This window comes from Notolepis coatsorum (assembly GCF_963971535.1).
Source record: "Notolepis coatsorum genome assembly, chromosome: 2".
NCBI classification, from domain to species: Eukaryota; Metazoa; Chordata; class Actinopteri; order Aulopiformes; family Paralepididae; genus Notolepis; species Notolepis coatsorum.
Genome location: NC_140166.1, coordinates 203,162,765 through 203,179,401, shown reverse-complemented (window position 1 = coordinate 203,179,401; position 16,637 = coordinate 203,162,765). Strand labels below are relative to the sequence as shown.

Sequence of the window (16,637 nt, the reverse complement as noted above, 5' to 3'; positions counted from 1 at the left end):
TCTCAAACTAGAACAAGAGGAGAGAGAGAGATCAGACATCAAAAACCAAATATCACATTCACCCCCATAAACAACCCCCCCTCTCTTGCGGGGCTATCTCCACAGCTGCTATGTTTTATTTACTCTTTGCTGCCTTTGAACTTTGCCTCCTTCTTTTTTTCTCCCCATGATGTACAGGGCAGGAAATACAGACTAAGGACGTAAACATCCTGTATGGTATTGCCACCGGCTGGAATAACAGAACGTCTAGTCATGGTATTTGATTAAAGAGCGGGTCAGGTGAGGAGGAGGCGGCAGAGATGTGATGTTTACATTTGTACGTCAAACTGTGGGGCGAAATTGGTCTGAAACAAATGTTAACTGGCAAGAGGCTAAGAAGTCCAAACCGTCTTGTCCTCTCTGAAGAGCCAGCCGGTCTGAGTCCTGGAGAAGCTGATGGACTTGGTGGACAATGTGGCGGAATAAACGTCGCTGCTCATCAGGATGTCCACCTCCTCCTCTGTCTCCATCTCGGACTCCTGGAGAGTGACACAGCAATGACCTCATCACACAACAGAATGACCTGGGAAGGTTAACCCTTTCACTACCACACTACAGACGGTTAACCTTCTGTAGTGTGGTAGTGAAAGGTTAACCGTCTGTAGTGTGGTAGTGAAAGGTTAACCGTCTGTAGTGTGGTAGTGAAAGTCTGTAGTGTGGTAGTGAAAGTCTGTAGTGTGGTAGTGAAAGGGCAACCTTCTGTAGTGTGGTAGTGAAAGTCTGTAGTGTGGTAGTGAAAGTCTGTAGTGTGGTAGTGAAAGGGTAACCTTCTGTAGTGTGGTAGTGAAAGTCTGTAGTGTGGTAGTGAAAGTCTGTAGTGTGGTAGTGAAAGGGTAACCTTCTGTAGTGTGGTAGTGAACGTCTGTAGTGTGGTAGTGAAAGGGTAACCTTCTGTAGTGTGGTAGTGAAAGTCTGTAGTGTGGTAGTGAAAGTCTGTAGTGTGGTAGTGAAAGTCTGTAGTGTGGTAGTGAAAGTCTGTAGTGTGGTAGTGAAAGCGATAATGGACGTCAAGCATCGTTTATGTGAGTCTGTCTTCTAGGGGTGGAACGGTTCACAAAATCCACGGTTCGGTTCGTATCACGGTCTTGGCATCACGGTTTTCGGTTCGGTTCAGTATACGTTGTTTTTTTTTGTTTTTTTTAATGTAACACTCCAAAAGTACCATACATCAGTATCATATATAGCCTAAAAATAATCCAACTTTTCAGTTATTCTCAAGGATGTAGTCATGCAAAAACTGAAAGAATGAGGCAGTTTGACATCAGGCACATCATTTTGACAGTGACCGGGTTAGAGCTAGGAGAGATTTTGGTACAGCAAGGGGGGAGGCATTGCCGATTTAAACATGCTTCTCATTTATTTGGTAAAAAAAAAGGTTTACAGCGGTTTGCCTTAAATAATGTTTGGCACACAAAGACCGAACTGACTGAAAAATATAGGCAACATTTGTCAAAGTATTAACTTAGTACAAACAAACAAAATAATTAAACCTTTCCATTTCTGTGGCCACATTATAGACAAAGGCCATCAACATAAAGTATGCATATGCGCAACCAGCACTAGACTTTCTTATCAAAAAGGAAAAGTCACAGAAAAGATGATTAGGGTTTTAAATAAGGACGTTCATGGGGTTTCTTGTATTGATAATAATTTGCACTAAGGAATGTTGTAACTGTTGTTATCAACAAAAAAAAGAAGATGTTACAAGGGAATGGGGAATGTTATATAAACCCCCCCACAGTGGTGTGTGGAGTTGGTACGTCCCAGCAGGGACCAGGATGTAAACTATGATGTCGTGTTATGGGTTGACAATGCAGACGCAGTTGACACACACACGCTCTAGTCTCCTGGCTCGTTATTGAACACAAACAGTTATCTTTGAACCTCTGTTGTCAAGCCTCGTCAATATACCCCCCTTCCCCAAATGGAACTGGTGTCGTGGAGTCACTTCGCTGTGAGCGTTTGTTTCCATGGTTAGCTTGCGGCTGAAGTTAGTTAACGTTAGCTTGAGGCTAACGTAACGTTAGCCTAGCTCGAGGCTAAGGTTATAACCGAACAATACACACATGCCCCGAACCGTGGAGGTCGTACCGAACGGTGTACGGTTTGAATGCGTACCGTTCCACCCCTACTGTCTTCCTCTTGTGAATGCAAATTATCTCCAATTTGAAGGTTCAACAAACGCCACAGCCTATAATCCAGCTTGGTTAAGTGGCAGGCGAGTGAAGTTATGAAGACTTGACAAACTCAATCATTATTACAACTTAAAAGAACACGCCAACATGTTCCAAACCAGTTTCCTCTCTGTGTGCGTTCAGTAGAAAGCTATCTGGCTGCACGTTAGCCTAGCTTAGCACAATGAATGGAATCGGACATGGCCGGTTAGCCTTTGGGAGAGGTGTTGGTTGGACAATGCCTAGGCTAACCGGCCATGTCCGCTTCCTCTGAACGCACAGAGAGGAAACTGGTATCTATCTTCTTGTCTCTCTTTGGAGAAGACAGTAAGCTAATTTCCCAAAATGTTGGCGTGTTCCTTTAAGTCTTTAACAATTCAGCACGCGCCCACCATGACGATTTCGCATGTGGCTCACTCTCCTCTCTCAAGCCTGCAATACCCAGGCATGACCAGCAGGGTATATATATATGTGGGCATCAATGTAGGGCCATCGCCGTTTCCATCTCAAGTTATGTTGAAGTTCCATGATTTGTTGTACATACTTATCACCAGGTATGTTAGGATCAAGGCAAGAGCATTCTATAAATTATATATTCTACCCATATAATTCTGTATGATAGCATGTACAATAATGCTGTATATACCGTATCGATGGGCGAAGAGCAACACCTCCTATCTGCACAATTTTCTGATTGGCAGATTTCACTTTGGATGATGAGAACAAGGAAGCATTTTAGTTTTCTCAAAAAAGTGCATTTTTCAGATGGGAGGTTTTGCTCTTCAGCCATCGATATATATATATTTATATGTACTGTACATATATTTGTCCACATCTGTCTGAATATACCTGCATATAATGATAATCCTTTATATACCTGTATATACTAGATCTATATCTGAAAGTACGTGCTTTAGGGCCCGCCCCTCTCTACAACTAGCTAGAGTGCGGACGTTTCAGTGCGTAGTGTGGTCGGCAAAATAGTTCCGTTTCAAATGGAGCTGTTGTTTCAACTTTCGGATTGCGATACATTTCACAGGAGAGCATACCGAGACTGGTAAGAATACACCCTGAGCTTCTCGTGTCGGAAAAGCACATTTATCATTGTTTTTGCAAAGGATTTACGATTGCCCACTGTCTGTTATTGTAGCCCAGTGAGAGCCTGCAGGGAAATTGTTGCTCAATACTGGACAGATCAGTGGCATGAGGTCTCTAGTCTCTAGTATGTTGTCAGGTCTCCTTTGTCCTGTTTACTTGTAATGTTATATGTTATGATGTAAGTATTAAGTCTGTGTGTACTAGTCCTTTGTCCTGTTTACTTGTAATGTTATATGAATGAATGATCATGACATTTATATAGCGCTTTTGCTAGACATTCAAAGCTCTCCCCACAATGTAGGGTGGAAATTGCCTCCTTCACCACCACTGGTAGCACCCAACCTTGGGCTACGCAGGCTCAATGGCTGCCATACACTGGCACCAGGCACACGCAGGGGCGTAGCTGGGGGGGGGGGGGGTAGCTTAGGATGATTCCAAGGGCCCAGCACTGGAAGGGGGCCCCTTTTTACTAGACATCACTCAGGTGTATTATTGATGCTCTCATTGATACTATGTTTGTTTCTGAATGTGTGTGTGTGTGTGTGTGTGTGTGTGTGTGTGTGTGTGTGTGTGTGTGTGTGTGTGATATATAGAGAGAGAGGGGGGGCTTTGGTAGACTATTGCATAGGTCCATTCATTGAAGATGAACGCAATGCGACATCCTTTACTAGGCTCACCCACCAACAGTGCAGGTGCTGAACTGCTGATCCGAATGTATAGGTAAAAACCATATTATGCGTTTTCATCAATAAAAAAATGGCCAAAAAAGATTCCGCTCACGCGCGCTCGCATTCACTGGGGGCCTACAAATACATTCTTTCATGGGGCCCTGAATCTGGAGCTACACCCCTGGGCACACGTCACACTACAAAATGGCTGAACGGCTCAGGAGACAGGGATTGATATCAGCCAATATGTTATGATGTAAGTATTATGTCTGTGTGTATACTAGTCCTTTGTCCCGTTTACTTGTAATGTTATATGTTATGATGTAAGTATTGTGTGTGTGTGTGTGTGTGTGTGTGTGTGTGTCTCACCTCATGGTGTATCCTCTGGTAGACCTTCTGTTCGTTGTCCAGCACCATGAAGGACTCTGATTGAATGGCGTCACCGTTGAATATGAAGCTGAGGTCTCCGCGCTGACACTTCCTATCTGTGAAGTCTATCAGGGTGGTGTCCAGTCTATACACAGAGAGAGAGAGAGAGAGAGAGAGAGAGAGAGAGAGAGAGAGAGAGAGAGAGAGAGAGAACAAGAGAAACAGAACAAAAAGGAAATTAATGAAGATGAGAACGCTATTGAAAGAAGTAGTGTTAGACTGTGAGGAGTCACCAGGAAATAGCTCAGAGATAATGTGTGCGTTAATTGTTGCGAGTGACGACCCATTTCTAATTTCAACTAAAGTGTTTTTTCTACCTTTTTCTGCGTGGTGACGGGGGGGGGGGGGGGGGGGGGGGCTAGGGGTCAGAGTGAGTAGCTGTGGACAGGAGTGACAATAGAAAGCGACTAACAGAGCTGCGTGTGCAGAACAAACACAAGCAGGTACGTATGAGAAGAGTGACGGGGTTCTCTCTCTCCCCCCCCCCCTCTCTCTCTCTCTCTCTCTCTAGAATAATGAGGAGACAGTTTGAATACAGAATTAGACAGGCCTGTTAGAGAATGATGAGAGCTCACCATCTAGGCTAACACACACACACACACACACACACACACACACACACACACACACACACACACACACACACACACACACACACACACACACACACACACACACACACACACACACACACACACACACACACACACACACACACACACACACACACACACACACACACACACACACACACACACACACACACACACACACACACACACACACTCTTCAGGAGAATAAAGATCCACTCTAAATCTCTACCTTCACGGAGTTAGTTCACAGTGTGATTGTATGATGCCGGTGGGCGGCTGCATCGATTTGTGACACAGGTAACCTAGCAACAGCTCAAAACTTCTTTTATCTGTGTTCGTGTAGAGTGTCCGTGCAGTGTGTGTGTGTGTTTGTGTGTGTGTGTGTGTCTGCATATTCCGACAGTGTGCCATACAGGAGGTAAAACACAAAGCCCTTTGAGAAACGCAGAACAATCAGTACCTGATCTGAGCTCCTCGCCCCCGACACCGCCTGTAAGTATTACAGTATTACCGCTAACCAGGAGAGCAAACACATCAGGGGGGGGGGGTATACTCGAGACTGTGTGAGTGAGCGAGTCAGTAAGTGGGAGCCGGGCCGTGAGCTGCAGAGACTCATTTATTCTGGGATAGATCTGCAAACAGATGCAGAGGCTGCTTGTTTCCACAGCAGCAGATTTCACACTCTAGTTCACCAAGTTGTAACAGCTACACACTACAGGCCCGGAGCGTGCATGCATGCGCACACACAGAGAGAGAGAGAGCGAGAGAGAGCGAGAGAGAGTGAGAGAGAGAGTGAGAGAGAGTGAGAGAGAAAGTGAGAGAGAGAGAGTGAGAGAGAGTGAGAGAGAGAGTGAGAGAGCGAGAGAGAGCGAGAGAGAGTGAGAGAGAGCGAGAGAGAGCGAGAGAGAGAGAGAGAGAGAGGGTGTCTTCTCATTAGGAACGGGTGCTCCGCTCCGTCCTCGCTCCGTCCTTTTTTTTTAACAATCTTCTTTTTTTTTTTTTTTTTAAAGAAGGATAATAGAGAGAGAGAAGGATAATAGAGAGAGAAATAAGGATAATAGAGAGAGAGAAATAAGGATGAGAGAGAGAGAGAGAGAGAGAGAGAGAGAGAGAGAGAGAGAGAGAGAGAGAGAGAGAGAGAGAGAGAGAGAGAGAGAGAGAGAGAAGAATACCTTGAAGGTTCTAACAGGAGAACTCATTCAAGGGTACTACGACTATGCTTGCACCTCATGGTACCAAAGCACCTCAAAGTCCCTAAAAACAAGGCTACAAACATCACAATACAAACTGGTCAGACTACTGCTTGGCCTTACTCATAAAACCCACCTCACCCCTGCACATTTTGACAACCTAGGACGGTTTAGAGTAGACGACAGAGTGCAGCAACTTGCAATGGGCCTGGTCTACAAGATACACTACACCACTGGGATACCCATGTACAAATACTTCCCAAAGGTCAGTGAATTCCACAACACCAGAGGGAGTTCCACAAATCATGTTCAACCCAGGGGGGGGGGGGGCTGTACATTGGAGGGGGTTGGGTTTAGACATTTACAGGGGCCAGTTTCTAATTGCAGTCTCCCGTAGGTCCAATGATCGAAGGGTTGGTGGTTCGAATCCCGCTCAAGCCCATGTCCATCCCATTGCCGTTGTGTCCTTGGGCAAGACACTTAACCTACTTGCCTCGTATGAATGTGTATGCATGTGAATGAATGTTGGTGGTGGTCGGAGGGGCCGTAGGCGTTGATTATTCACCACGCTTCCGTGAGTCTGCCTCAGGGCAGCTCTGGCTGCAATTGTAGCTTACCACCACCTGTATGACTGTGTATGAACGAATAATGGACTCTGTGAAGCGCTCTGAGTCAGAGCAACAGTCAGTCAGAGAAGAGCGCTATATAAATCCAATCCATTATTGTAGGTGCTCTTTGAGAGTGGTTTCGAAAGTGGGTAGTGATGCACATTGCTTTACAGCTGTTGGTAGGGCGTTCCACATTGATGTGGCATAATTGCAAAACGTGTTTAGTCCCTTGTTTGAGCCGAATCTGGGTTTGACATGATTTGTGGAGCTCCCTCTGGTGTTGTGGTTGTGGTATTCACGGACCTTTGGGAAGTATTTTGACATGTACATGGGTACCTTAGTGGTGTAGTGTATCTTGTAGACCAGGCCCATTGCAAGTTGCTGTACTCTGTCGTCTACTCTAAGCCATCCTAGGTTGTCAAAGTGGGCAGGGGTGAGGTGGTCATTTTGTTTTAAGCTCCTTTGAGGTGCTTTGGTACCATGAGGTGCAAGCATAGTCATAGTACCCTTGAATGAGTGCTCCTGCCAGAGTCTTTAGGGTATTCTTGTTTACCAGAGAGGAGATCCGGTACAGGAATCTAGTTCGTTGGTTGACTTTTTTGATTACATTGAATGCCATTTTGTCACAGGAAAGATTTGCCTCTAGGATGGAACCCAGGTAGGTAATTTCATCTTTCCTTGTGACAATATTGTCACCCACTGTAACTGAGAAGCCGTCTGGCTTGCTGAGTTTGTTATTTGAACCGAAGAGACTGGACTCTGTTCTACCCAGGTGTAATGATAGTCAGATAGAGTACTTCAATATGATTTACATTAATAGAACGTTTTTATTTAAATGTCTTTTAAGATCAGATTCCTTAACTAGACATACCTGATGTTGAGGCCCTGCTTGTAGATTTTACACGCGTCTGAAGGCAGGATTCTGGAGAGCAAAGGCACTGCAAGATGAGAAGATAAGCACACGTGAAGATATAACCTAGAAACTCCCCTCAATAATGTAAATCACCATCCACTTAAAAGCTCCTATGGAGAGTACAGCCCTCTCGAGGTCCATATAGGTACAACCAGCAATAGCCTGTACTTCTACCGCTAAATATTTAATGCCTCTCGCATCCCTTCGCTGGGTCTAAGTCATTAAAAACCCCATTGCTAAAGTCCTGTGCAGACTCTGCACAACTCTCCAAACACAAAGAGTTTGAAATGAGTCATAAATTATTCTATCAAGGTCGGCATCTGAGAATGAAAACTCTTGCAAAAACCAAAACGTCTCTTTCCAACCCAGGAGAGCACCATATGCTGCCTCATCTAGGCCCTGAAGGGAAATCAAACCAGAAATCCCTCTCATCTGAGCACACATCCAGTAGACATATGTTGGTTTATACAAGACTGTTCTATAAGCCTGTGGATCAGACACAGGAGTTCCCTAAAACTAGAGCTACAGTTAGTATAGCTTCAGTCCCGAACATAAGCCTTTAGGTAGTTTAACCCACTTCCTGTGCAAGTGGAACGATGTGTTCTGCAGCGCGTCCAGGACACTGGTTATATTGATATGCAACCCGTGGCTGTTTTCATGTTTCACTTGGAGCAAGCCTCACTCAACCCTCACGTCACTCAAATGTGGCATACATGTGCTAATGCATGTAGAAGGAATGTGTTGTACACACACTAGCCTGACACGTCAGACCCATGGACACGTTACACACCTCTGTGGAATAATGATCCCCTCCCCCCTCCCATTCTTATTACTCCCCCCACACCTCACCAATCTGTCTACCCTCCCCCATGTATACACCTTTGTCTCTCACCCCCCCTCCCCCCTTTTCAACCAGGGGCGGATTTAGGATAGTAGGAGATCCGGGGCTTAGCCCAGATAGGTGCCCACGTAAGCGGGCAGGGCATTTTTTTTACTTCGACACCACAACCTTTAACTTATACCACCACCTTAAAGCGGACAAAAGGCACTAGAGAACACTTAAATTCACACCCTTTAATTAATGAAGCAAACAATAATAATAATTAATAATAATAATAATAATAATAATAATAATAATAATAATACACTGTATTTGTATAGCACCTTTCATACAAGAATTTCAGCTCAAAGTGCTTCACAGCAGTAAAAAAAGACAGGCATAAAATGAGCACAACATTGGCAGATCAAGAGCAATGCATAAAGTGCAGACATAAAGCATAAAATAGATAGCAGCAAAATAGACAAAGTCAAGGTAAGACATAGAACATTAAATCACATAGTTTTTCATATTAGGATCTAAGATCTAGGGTTAACTCGGCGAACGTTGAGCGCCAGGACCCCCGAAAACCAGAGTATAGTCGGGTTGTCATCGTTGTTTATTTTATTCGATATTTCCATTCATAAAGACATGCCGGCAGCCTGTGTTATCACTGGGGATGGGTCTGAGATCTCAAAAGTCCAATACCGCCACATAACGCCTTGCGGCCGCTATTGCACTCCATTTGAAACTATGTGGCTTGGTGTCTGGGCCGAGCTGCGGCCTGCGGGCGGGGTCTAACTACTCGGTCAAGCCAAACGCTTATAATGCATGCATCGACGAGGGTCAGGTTCATGTTCAATGCTGGATTACGTGAACTTTGGAAATTACTCAACAATCAACTAGGCTGCAGTAAAAAACTTAAAACCAGGTTCTCAAACATAAACATAAAGACGGACAACACGCTCATCACAGACAAGCTGGATGTAGCCAATTACTTAAAAACTTTCTTTACAAACATAGCCACAACACTGGTAAACAAACTACCCTCCCACTCAGGGCATTATGGGGTAGAACACATAGTAGCATACTACAAGAACCTAGGCGTACACAAAGACGACTTCAAACTGGAAATGGTAACTACAGATGAGGTACTCAAAAAACTGAGCGCCCTCCAACCAAACAAGGCCACTGGCCATGACAACATCCCCTCCAAATTCCTCAGAGACTCAGCAGCAGCCATCACCCCAGTCATCACACACATAATAAACCTCTCCATAAAACAGGGACACGTCCCCAAGGACTTCAAAATTGCGAGAGTAACACCCCTGCACAAAAAGGGCAGCAAATTAGACCCGGGTAACTACCGCCCTGTTTCTATCCTTACATCCATCTCGAAAGTCATGGAAAAAATAGTATACGAACAGATCGAAAAGTACCTCGTGGAAAAAAATCTAATCTACGAATTCCAATCTGGCTTCAGAACATCCCACTCCACTGACACATGCCTTCTCTACTTGAACGACCACATTAAACAAGAGGTGGACGCGGGCAAATACTGCGGCATGGTCATGCTGGACCTACAAAAGGCCTTCGACACTGTCAATCACACCATTCTGATTGACAAGCTAAAAGCAATTGGTTTTGATCAGTGAGCTGGATACAATCCTACCTGGAGGGGAGGGAACAGATGGTGGAAGTAAACGGTACCCTATCCCCCCCCTCACAGTGAGCTGTGGTGTTCCACAAGGAAGCATACTAGGACCGCTACTATTCCTAATTTATGCAAATGACATGTCGTCAGCTTGTGACTGCAACTTGTTCCTGTTTGCGGACGACTCAGCCCTGCTGGTCTCTGACAAGAACAAGTTACAGGTTGAAAAAGCCCTCAGCTCGGAACTAGGCAAAATCTGCATATGGCTCGCCGACAACAAACTATCATTACACATGGGCAAAACAGAGTCCATTCTCTTCGGTTCAAATAACAAACTCAGCAAGACCGACGGCTTCTCGGTTACAGTGGGTGACAATATTATCACAAGGAAAGATGAAATTACCTACCTGGGTTCCATCCTAGAGGCTAATCTTTCCTGTGACAAAATGGCATCCAATGTAATAAAAAAAGTCAACCAACGAACGCGTTTCTTGTACCGGATCTCCTCTCTGGTAAACAAGAATACCCTGAAGACTCTTAGCAGGAGCACTCATTCAAGGGTGCTACGACTATGCTTGCACCTCATGGTACCAAAGCACCTCAAAGGCACTAAAAAACAAATTACAAACATCTCAAAACAAGCTAGTCAGACTACTACTTGACCTGACAACCTAGGATGGCTTAGAGTAGACGACAGAGTACAGCAACTTGCAATGGGCCTGGTCTACAAGATACACTACGCGACCAAGGTACCCATGTACATGTCAAAATACTTCCCAAAGGTCAGTGAATACCACGATCACAACACCAGAGGGAGCTCCACAAATCATGTAAAACCCAGATTCGGCTCAAACAAGGGACTAAACACATTTCGCAATTATGCCACATCAATGTGGAACGCCCTACCTAAAGCTGTAAAGGAATGTGAATCACTACCCACTTTCAAAAACACTCTCAAAAAACACCTACGTGAGACTGCAATTCGAAACTGGCCCCTACAAATGTCCTAACCTAGTTGTACAGTAAATGACTAAGTAAGGCTTTGTCAGTATTCCAATGTACAGTGTAAAATGTGTGTGTGTCCCCTACCCAACCCCCCCCCCCCCCCCCCCACCTCCAATGTACAGCCCTCACCCAACCCACCCAACCCCACCCCACCCATCCAACCTCCTCCAATGTACAGTTTCTACGCCAAATGTATATACACTCCTTTTCTGGACACGTTTGTATCACAAACAGTACTGTATTTGCAAATCTGATATGTCATAAATGTATAGATGTAGCAGTACTGTCTATCTGTATGTCATGTATGTCATATATGTTATGATGAATTGAAAATGGGGGACCCTGATGTAAACAAGACGAAAGTCTTTCTCTGGTCTGCATCCCCTTAACAATTGTATGTATTGAGCTGTACTGTACTGTACCCATTCTGCAATCTGTTAATAAACTTTTCAATCAATCAATCAATCAAACCTTGATCGACATCAGTACTTGGAATGGCGATCAGATAATTGGAATATTCTTTTCGGGACAGATCCTGGTCAAGGTAAGGACTATATGTATATGGTATCAATATTGCGTTGATCCAAAAATTCCTTCATGCTGATCGGGGCGTGTGTGTGTGTGTGGCGTGTTCCGTTGGTTGCGATCAAAGCACGGAGGGGCGCCCCCCCCCCCCCCCCTTCATGCATCCATGATGAAACAATACCGATAATCTAAAATTTGATTTGAGAACAGTAGCTAGTCCAGGGAAGAAACGATAACACGTTTACTAGAATACACGTTGCCGGCCATTACGAAGCATTTTGGAAATGACACCAGACCACCCTGAAACTACACTCATATTCACGACGGTATAAAACGGAAATGTATGGATGGAAAAATGATCTGTTTTTTGCATCTTGACCAGAAGAAACTCAATGACAATCGACTATATTATTAGATCCATAGCTATAATATAGCTTTAGGCCTGCAAACACAGCCACGTATCCACATGTTAAAAGGCGCTGGCCTTTCAACAGTAAACAGCGCCATTTGGCGCTGAAAGTGTTAATAGGCATCTTTGTTTACGGTTTGACTATCACTGATACAAAGTAAAATAGTGCAGTGCAATAAAATAGTTAGTAAAATAGAATAAAATAATGCAATAGTGCATTGCAATAAAATAGTTATCGTATTTTTTCGGGAGGCCGGTAAGGAGTGCATTACAGTAGTCGAGTCGGCTTGAGATAAAGGCATGGATCTGGTTTTCAGCGTCCTTTTGATTTATAAATGGCCGTACTTTAGCTATGTTTCTAAGGTGGAAGAATTATGTTTTTGTCAACTTGTTGATTGTGATTTAAAGCTTAGGTCTGAGTCTACCATAACACCAAGACTTAACTCACTCAAATACAGTTAGCAGCTGGATAGACTACAGATGGAAATTAGCTTCTGCTAAATCTGGTGCAAACATATTTTCATGTAACAATGATTGCCAAAATAATAATAAATAAAAAAAAATTATATATATATATATATATATATATATATATATATATATATATATATATATATATATATATATATATATATATTTTTTTTTTAGTAGATTCGGGGCTTTTCAGAAAACATTCAGGGCTTGAGCCCAAGTAGCTACCCCCTAGCCCCGCCCCTGCTTTCAACCCTCTCCAGCCCTCCCCAACCCATGTCAACCCCCTCCTGCTCCTTCTAACTCCCCCCTCCCCCCTCCTGGCTCCCCCTCCAACCCAATACCTGGCCCTCCCATTATACCTGGCCCATCCTACCCACAATCCCTTTCTCTCTACCTGTCTCTGCTGGAGTCATCCAGCAATAACTCCTATTTGTACTTGATACTGTTTGAGCTAAATAGAACTGTGTTTCTCTCCTCCACATTGCCTGTGGTGCATCTATGTATGTTCCAGTTTTATGTACTGTAGAGCTTAATACACTCTGTACCCAATCACGAATACCACCAACCTGGTTGTGTGGCAATAAAGGAATCTTGTATCTTGCATGTTTTCCCTATTGCTAGGTTTTAGTGAGTTTGTCCTTACCTTCACGTGGGGTATGTCTGGGAGTGTTGCATTCATTTATTTAATTTTTTTTTGACTTTATGGTGTTTTTTGTTAACCAAGTCTATATATGACTGAGTATATCCATACTCATGTTAAATTGCTCCACACCTCCCTTGGCCAGTGTCCAAAGGAGACATCAAGCTAGCTTGCATTAGTTTTCCACGGGTCCGACATGTCACGCTACTGTAAATGCATTAGTATGTCACATCTGCAAACACATGTCATGTATGTGAAACAAGCAGAAGCTGCATCTCAGCTTCAGGTAATATACCTTTAAGACACTGCTGTAGATCATATACCTGAAGACACTGCTGTAGATCATATACCTTTAAGACACTGCTGCAGATCATATACCTTTAAGACACTGCTGTAGGTCATATACCTTTAAGACACTGCTGTAGATCATATACCTTTAAGACACTGCTGTAGATCATATACCTTTAAGACACTGCTGCAGATCATATACCTTTAAGACACTGCTGCAGATCATATACCTTTAAGACACTGCTGCAGATCATATACCTTTAAGACACTGCTGCAGATCATATACCTTTAAGACACTGCTGCAGATCATATACCTTTAAGACACTGCTGCAGATCATATACCTTTAAGACACTGCTGCAGATCATATACCTTTAAGACACTGCTGTAGATCATATACCTTTAAGACACTGCTGTAGATCATATACCTTTAAGACACTGCTATAGATCATATACCTTTAAGACACTGCTGCAGATCATATACCTTTAAGACACTGCTGTAGATCATATACCTTTAAGACACTGCTGTAGATCATATACCTTTAAGACACTGCTGCAGATCATATACCTTTAAGACACTGCTGCAGATCATATACCTTTAAGACACTGCTGTAGATCATATACCTTTAAGACACTGCTGCAGATCATATACCTTTAAGACACTGCTGTAGATCATATACCTTTAAGACACTGCTGTAGATCATATACCTTTAAGACACTGCTGTAGATCATATACCTTTAAGACACTGCTGCAGATCATATACCTTTAAGACACTGCTGCAGATCATATACCTTTAAGACACTGCTGCAGATCATATCCCTTTAAGACACTGCTGTAGGTCATATACCTTTAAGACACTGCTGTAGGTCATATACCTTTAAGACACTACTGTAGATCATATACCTTTAAGACACTGCTGCAGATCATATACCTTTAAGACACTGCTGCAGATCATATACCTTTAAGACACTGCTGTAGGTCATATACCTTTAAGACACTGCTGTAGATCATATACCTTTAAGACACTGCTGCAGATCATATACCTTTAAGACACTACTGTAGATCATATACCTTTAAGACACTGCTGCAGATCATATACCTTTAAGACACTGCTGCAGATCATATACCTTTAAGACACTGCTGTAGGTCATATACCTTTAAGACACTGCTGTAGGTCATATACCTTTAAGACACTGCTGTAGATCATATACCTTTAAGACACTGCTGCAGATCATATACCTTTAAGACACTGCTATAGATCATATACCTTTAAGACACTGCTGTAGATCATATCTGAAGACACTGCAGCCCATGTCAGATCATCTTGTGGCCGTGCGTCAGTTATTTTCTTTCCCACCACAGAAAGCCTATTGGGAGCCTATCTACCCAGTAGTTCATATTAAATATAATACCTCTTATGTCTCCACAAAGCCCACTTCATCTCGTAAATCTTTACAAACTCAGTTACACAAGCAGCAATCTTTAAGAAATCTTCTTTACCATGATGAGTCCATTACATAACCTTTGCGAGCACGTCAATAATTAACTTGTGCGTACACGGAACACACTAGTAGCTCACTCTCACTGGGGCCCCCCCCAACACATATATAAACTTAATAAATCAACTAGAGTCAAGGCTCTGGATACTTGCGACAGCACAATTCATAGACGGATGGTAGTCACTTGTCTGTGAACAATGCTTGCCACAAAGATTTATTGACCCAAGAGGATTTAAGGGCATGGGAAGTGTGGTAGCACAGCCACCAGGGGGAGTATGGTTCAGCATGTAGCCGGTGGCCACTCCCATGGATAAGCATAGCTGTGGTGTAAACATCCCTTATCATGTTCTCTCTGATTAACCAGCTGGGTATTCCATCACATTTCCCCCCTTTAGGACACATCCACACACAACACACTCTGTCACATTTCAAAGTAAAACTTTTCATCTAGGTCACTCACACAGGTGTTTGCTGTACGATTGATTATCTGCAACATGAACCATACAGCGGTGATATTTCTCACCGCACACGTCATACAGGAGAGAAGGTGTCGCTACAGAGATGGACTAACTCACCCCAGCTCTGGAAGTCCCAGTGTAGCTCCAGATAAAAGTCGCCCAGCTGTTAAGAGTCAAGAGAAGAGAACTCTGTTATGACATGTCAATTTGAAACAAATTAACATGTAAAGCGGGCCAGATGAAAGGTGAACCTGCTGAACCAATCGGGTGTTGGTTGCCCAGATTTAACACAGTAGAATAGACCCCCAGGAGAATAGATCCCAGTTTTAAAGCACACACACACGCACATATAATGGTGCAGTGAAGGCCATCCCGATCTCATCGCCTGCCCAACAAGGTGCATTTACGTTTAATTTTTTTTTAAATAATGTACAACACTGTCCCCCTTGAACAAATAAAGTAAACCTAAACCAAAGGCTTGAAATAAAATGCTGTCCCGATGTAAAAAGAAAAGCCCATGATAAAATGAATGAAAATGTGCCTGGGACGGTGCATAAACAGATTTTGGGACAGTCCCGGGATGGTAGATTTATATATATTAAAAAAAAGCTGAATTCATACATAACCCCATTCTTTGGGATTTGTAACGGTTGGGACTGTAGCTACTGAACGGCGGTGTGAACCCTGCCACGTTGGGGCCAGTGATGATGATGTCATACCACTGCTGGTGCAGCATCACTTGTCAGAGCTACATCATCCCTCCTGAGATGACGATGACGATAATGATGATGCAGAGCAAAATCAATCGCTGACATCCTAGCTACATCAGCCAACAATGATGGCATCCTGGCATCTCTGTCTCTCTCTCTCCCCCCTCTCCTTCCTCTCTCCATCACTCACTCTCTCTTCTAGTCCCCTGAGGGGTGGAGGAGGGTGGGAGACAGACACAGCTGGCCAGGCAGCAGTACCCAGTACCAGAGCAGCCAGACTGGGCATTATGCCCTCAGCGTGCACTGAAAGACATCATGCCAGCCAGACAGCCACAGCCCACCGGGAGGGTCCTTATGCCTACAAGCTCCTGATGTAAATGTCTGTGACACTCCCAGCAATTAGGGCTAAACGTTTCATTTGTAGCCCAAGTGTATGTATGTAGAGCA

General features: G+C 43.7%; 1 protein-coding gene across 1 annotated transcript in view; it reads right to left on the bottom strand.

Annotated features, from left to right (window-relative positions):
• Positions 1 to 16,637, bottom strand: part of ankrd13c (ankyrin repeat domain 13C) — a 95,450-nt gene that overhangs the window by 11,332 nt on the left and 67,481 nt on the right. The window contains exons 5-8 of the mRNA XM_084338000.1: positions 15,598 to 15,643; positions 7,671 to 7,737; positions 4,349 to 4,493; positions 387 to 518 (exon numbers count right to left, since the gene is read on the bottom strand). Coding sequence (XP_084194126.1) covers positions 387 to 518; positions 4,349 to 4,493; positions 7,671 to 7,737; positions 15,598 to 15,643 — 390 coding nt within the window. The remainder of the gene's footprint in view (positions 1 to 386; positions 519 to 4,348; positions 4,494 to 7,670; positions 7,738 to 15,597; positions 15,644 to 16,637) is intronic.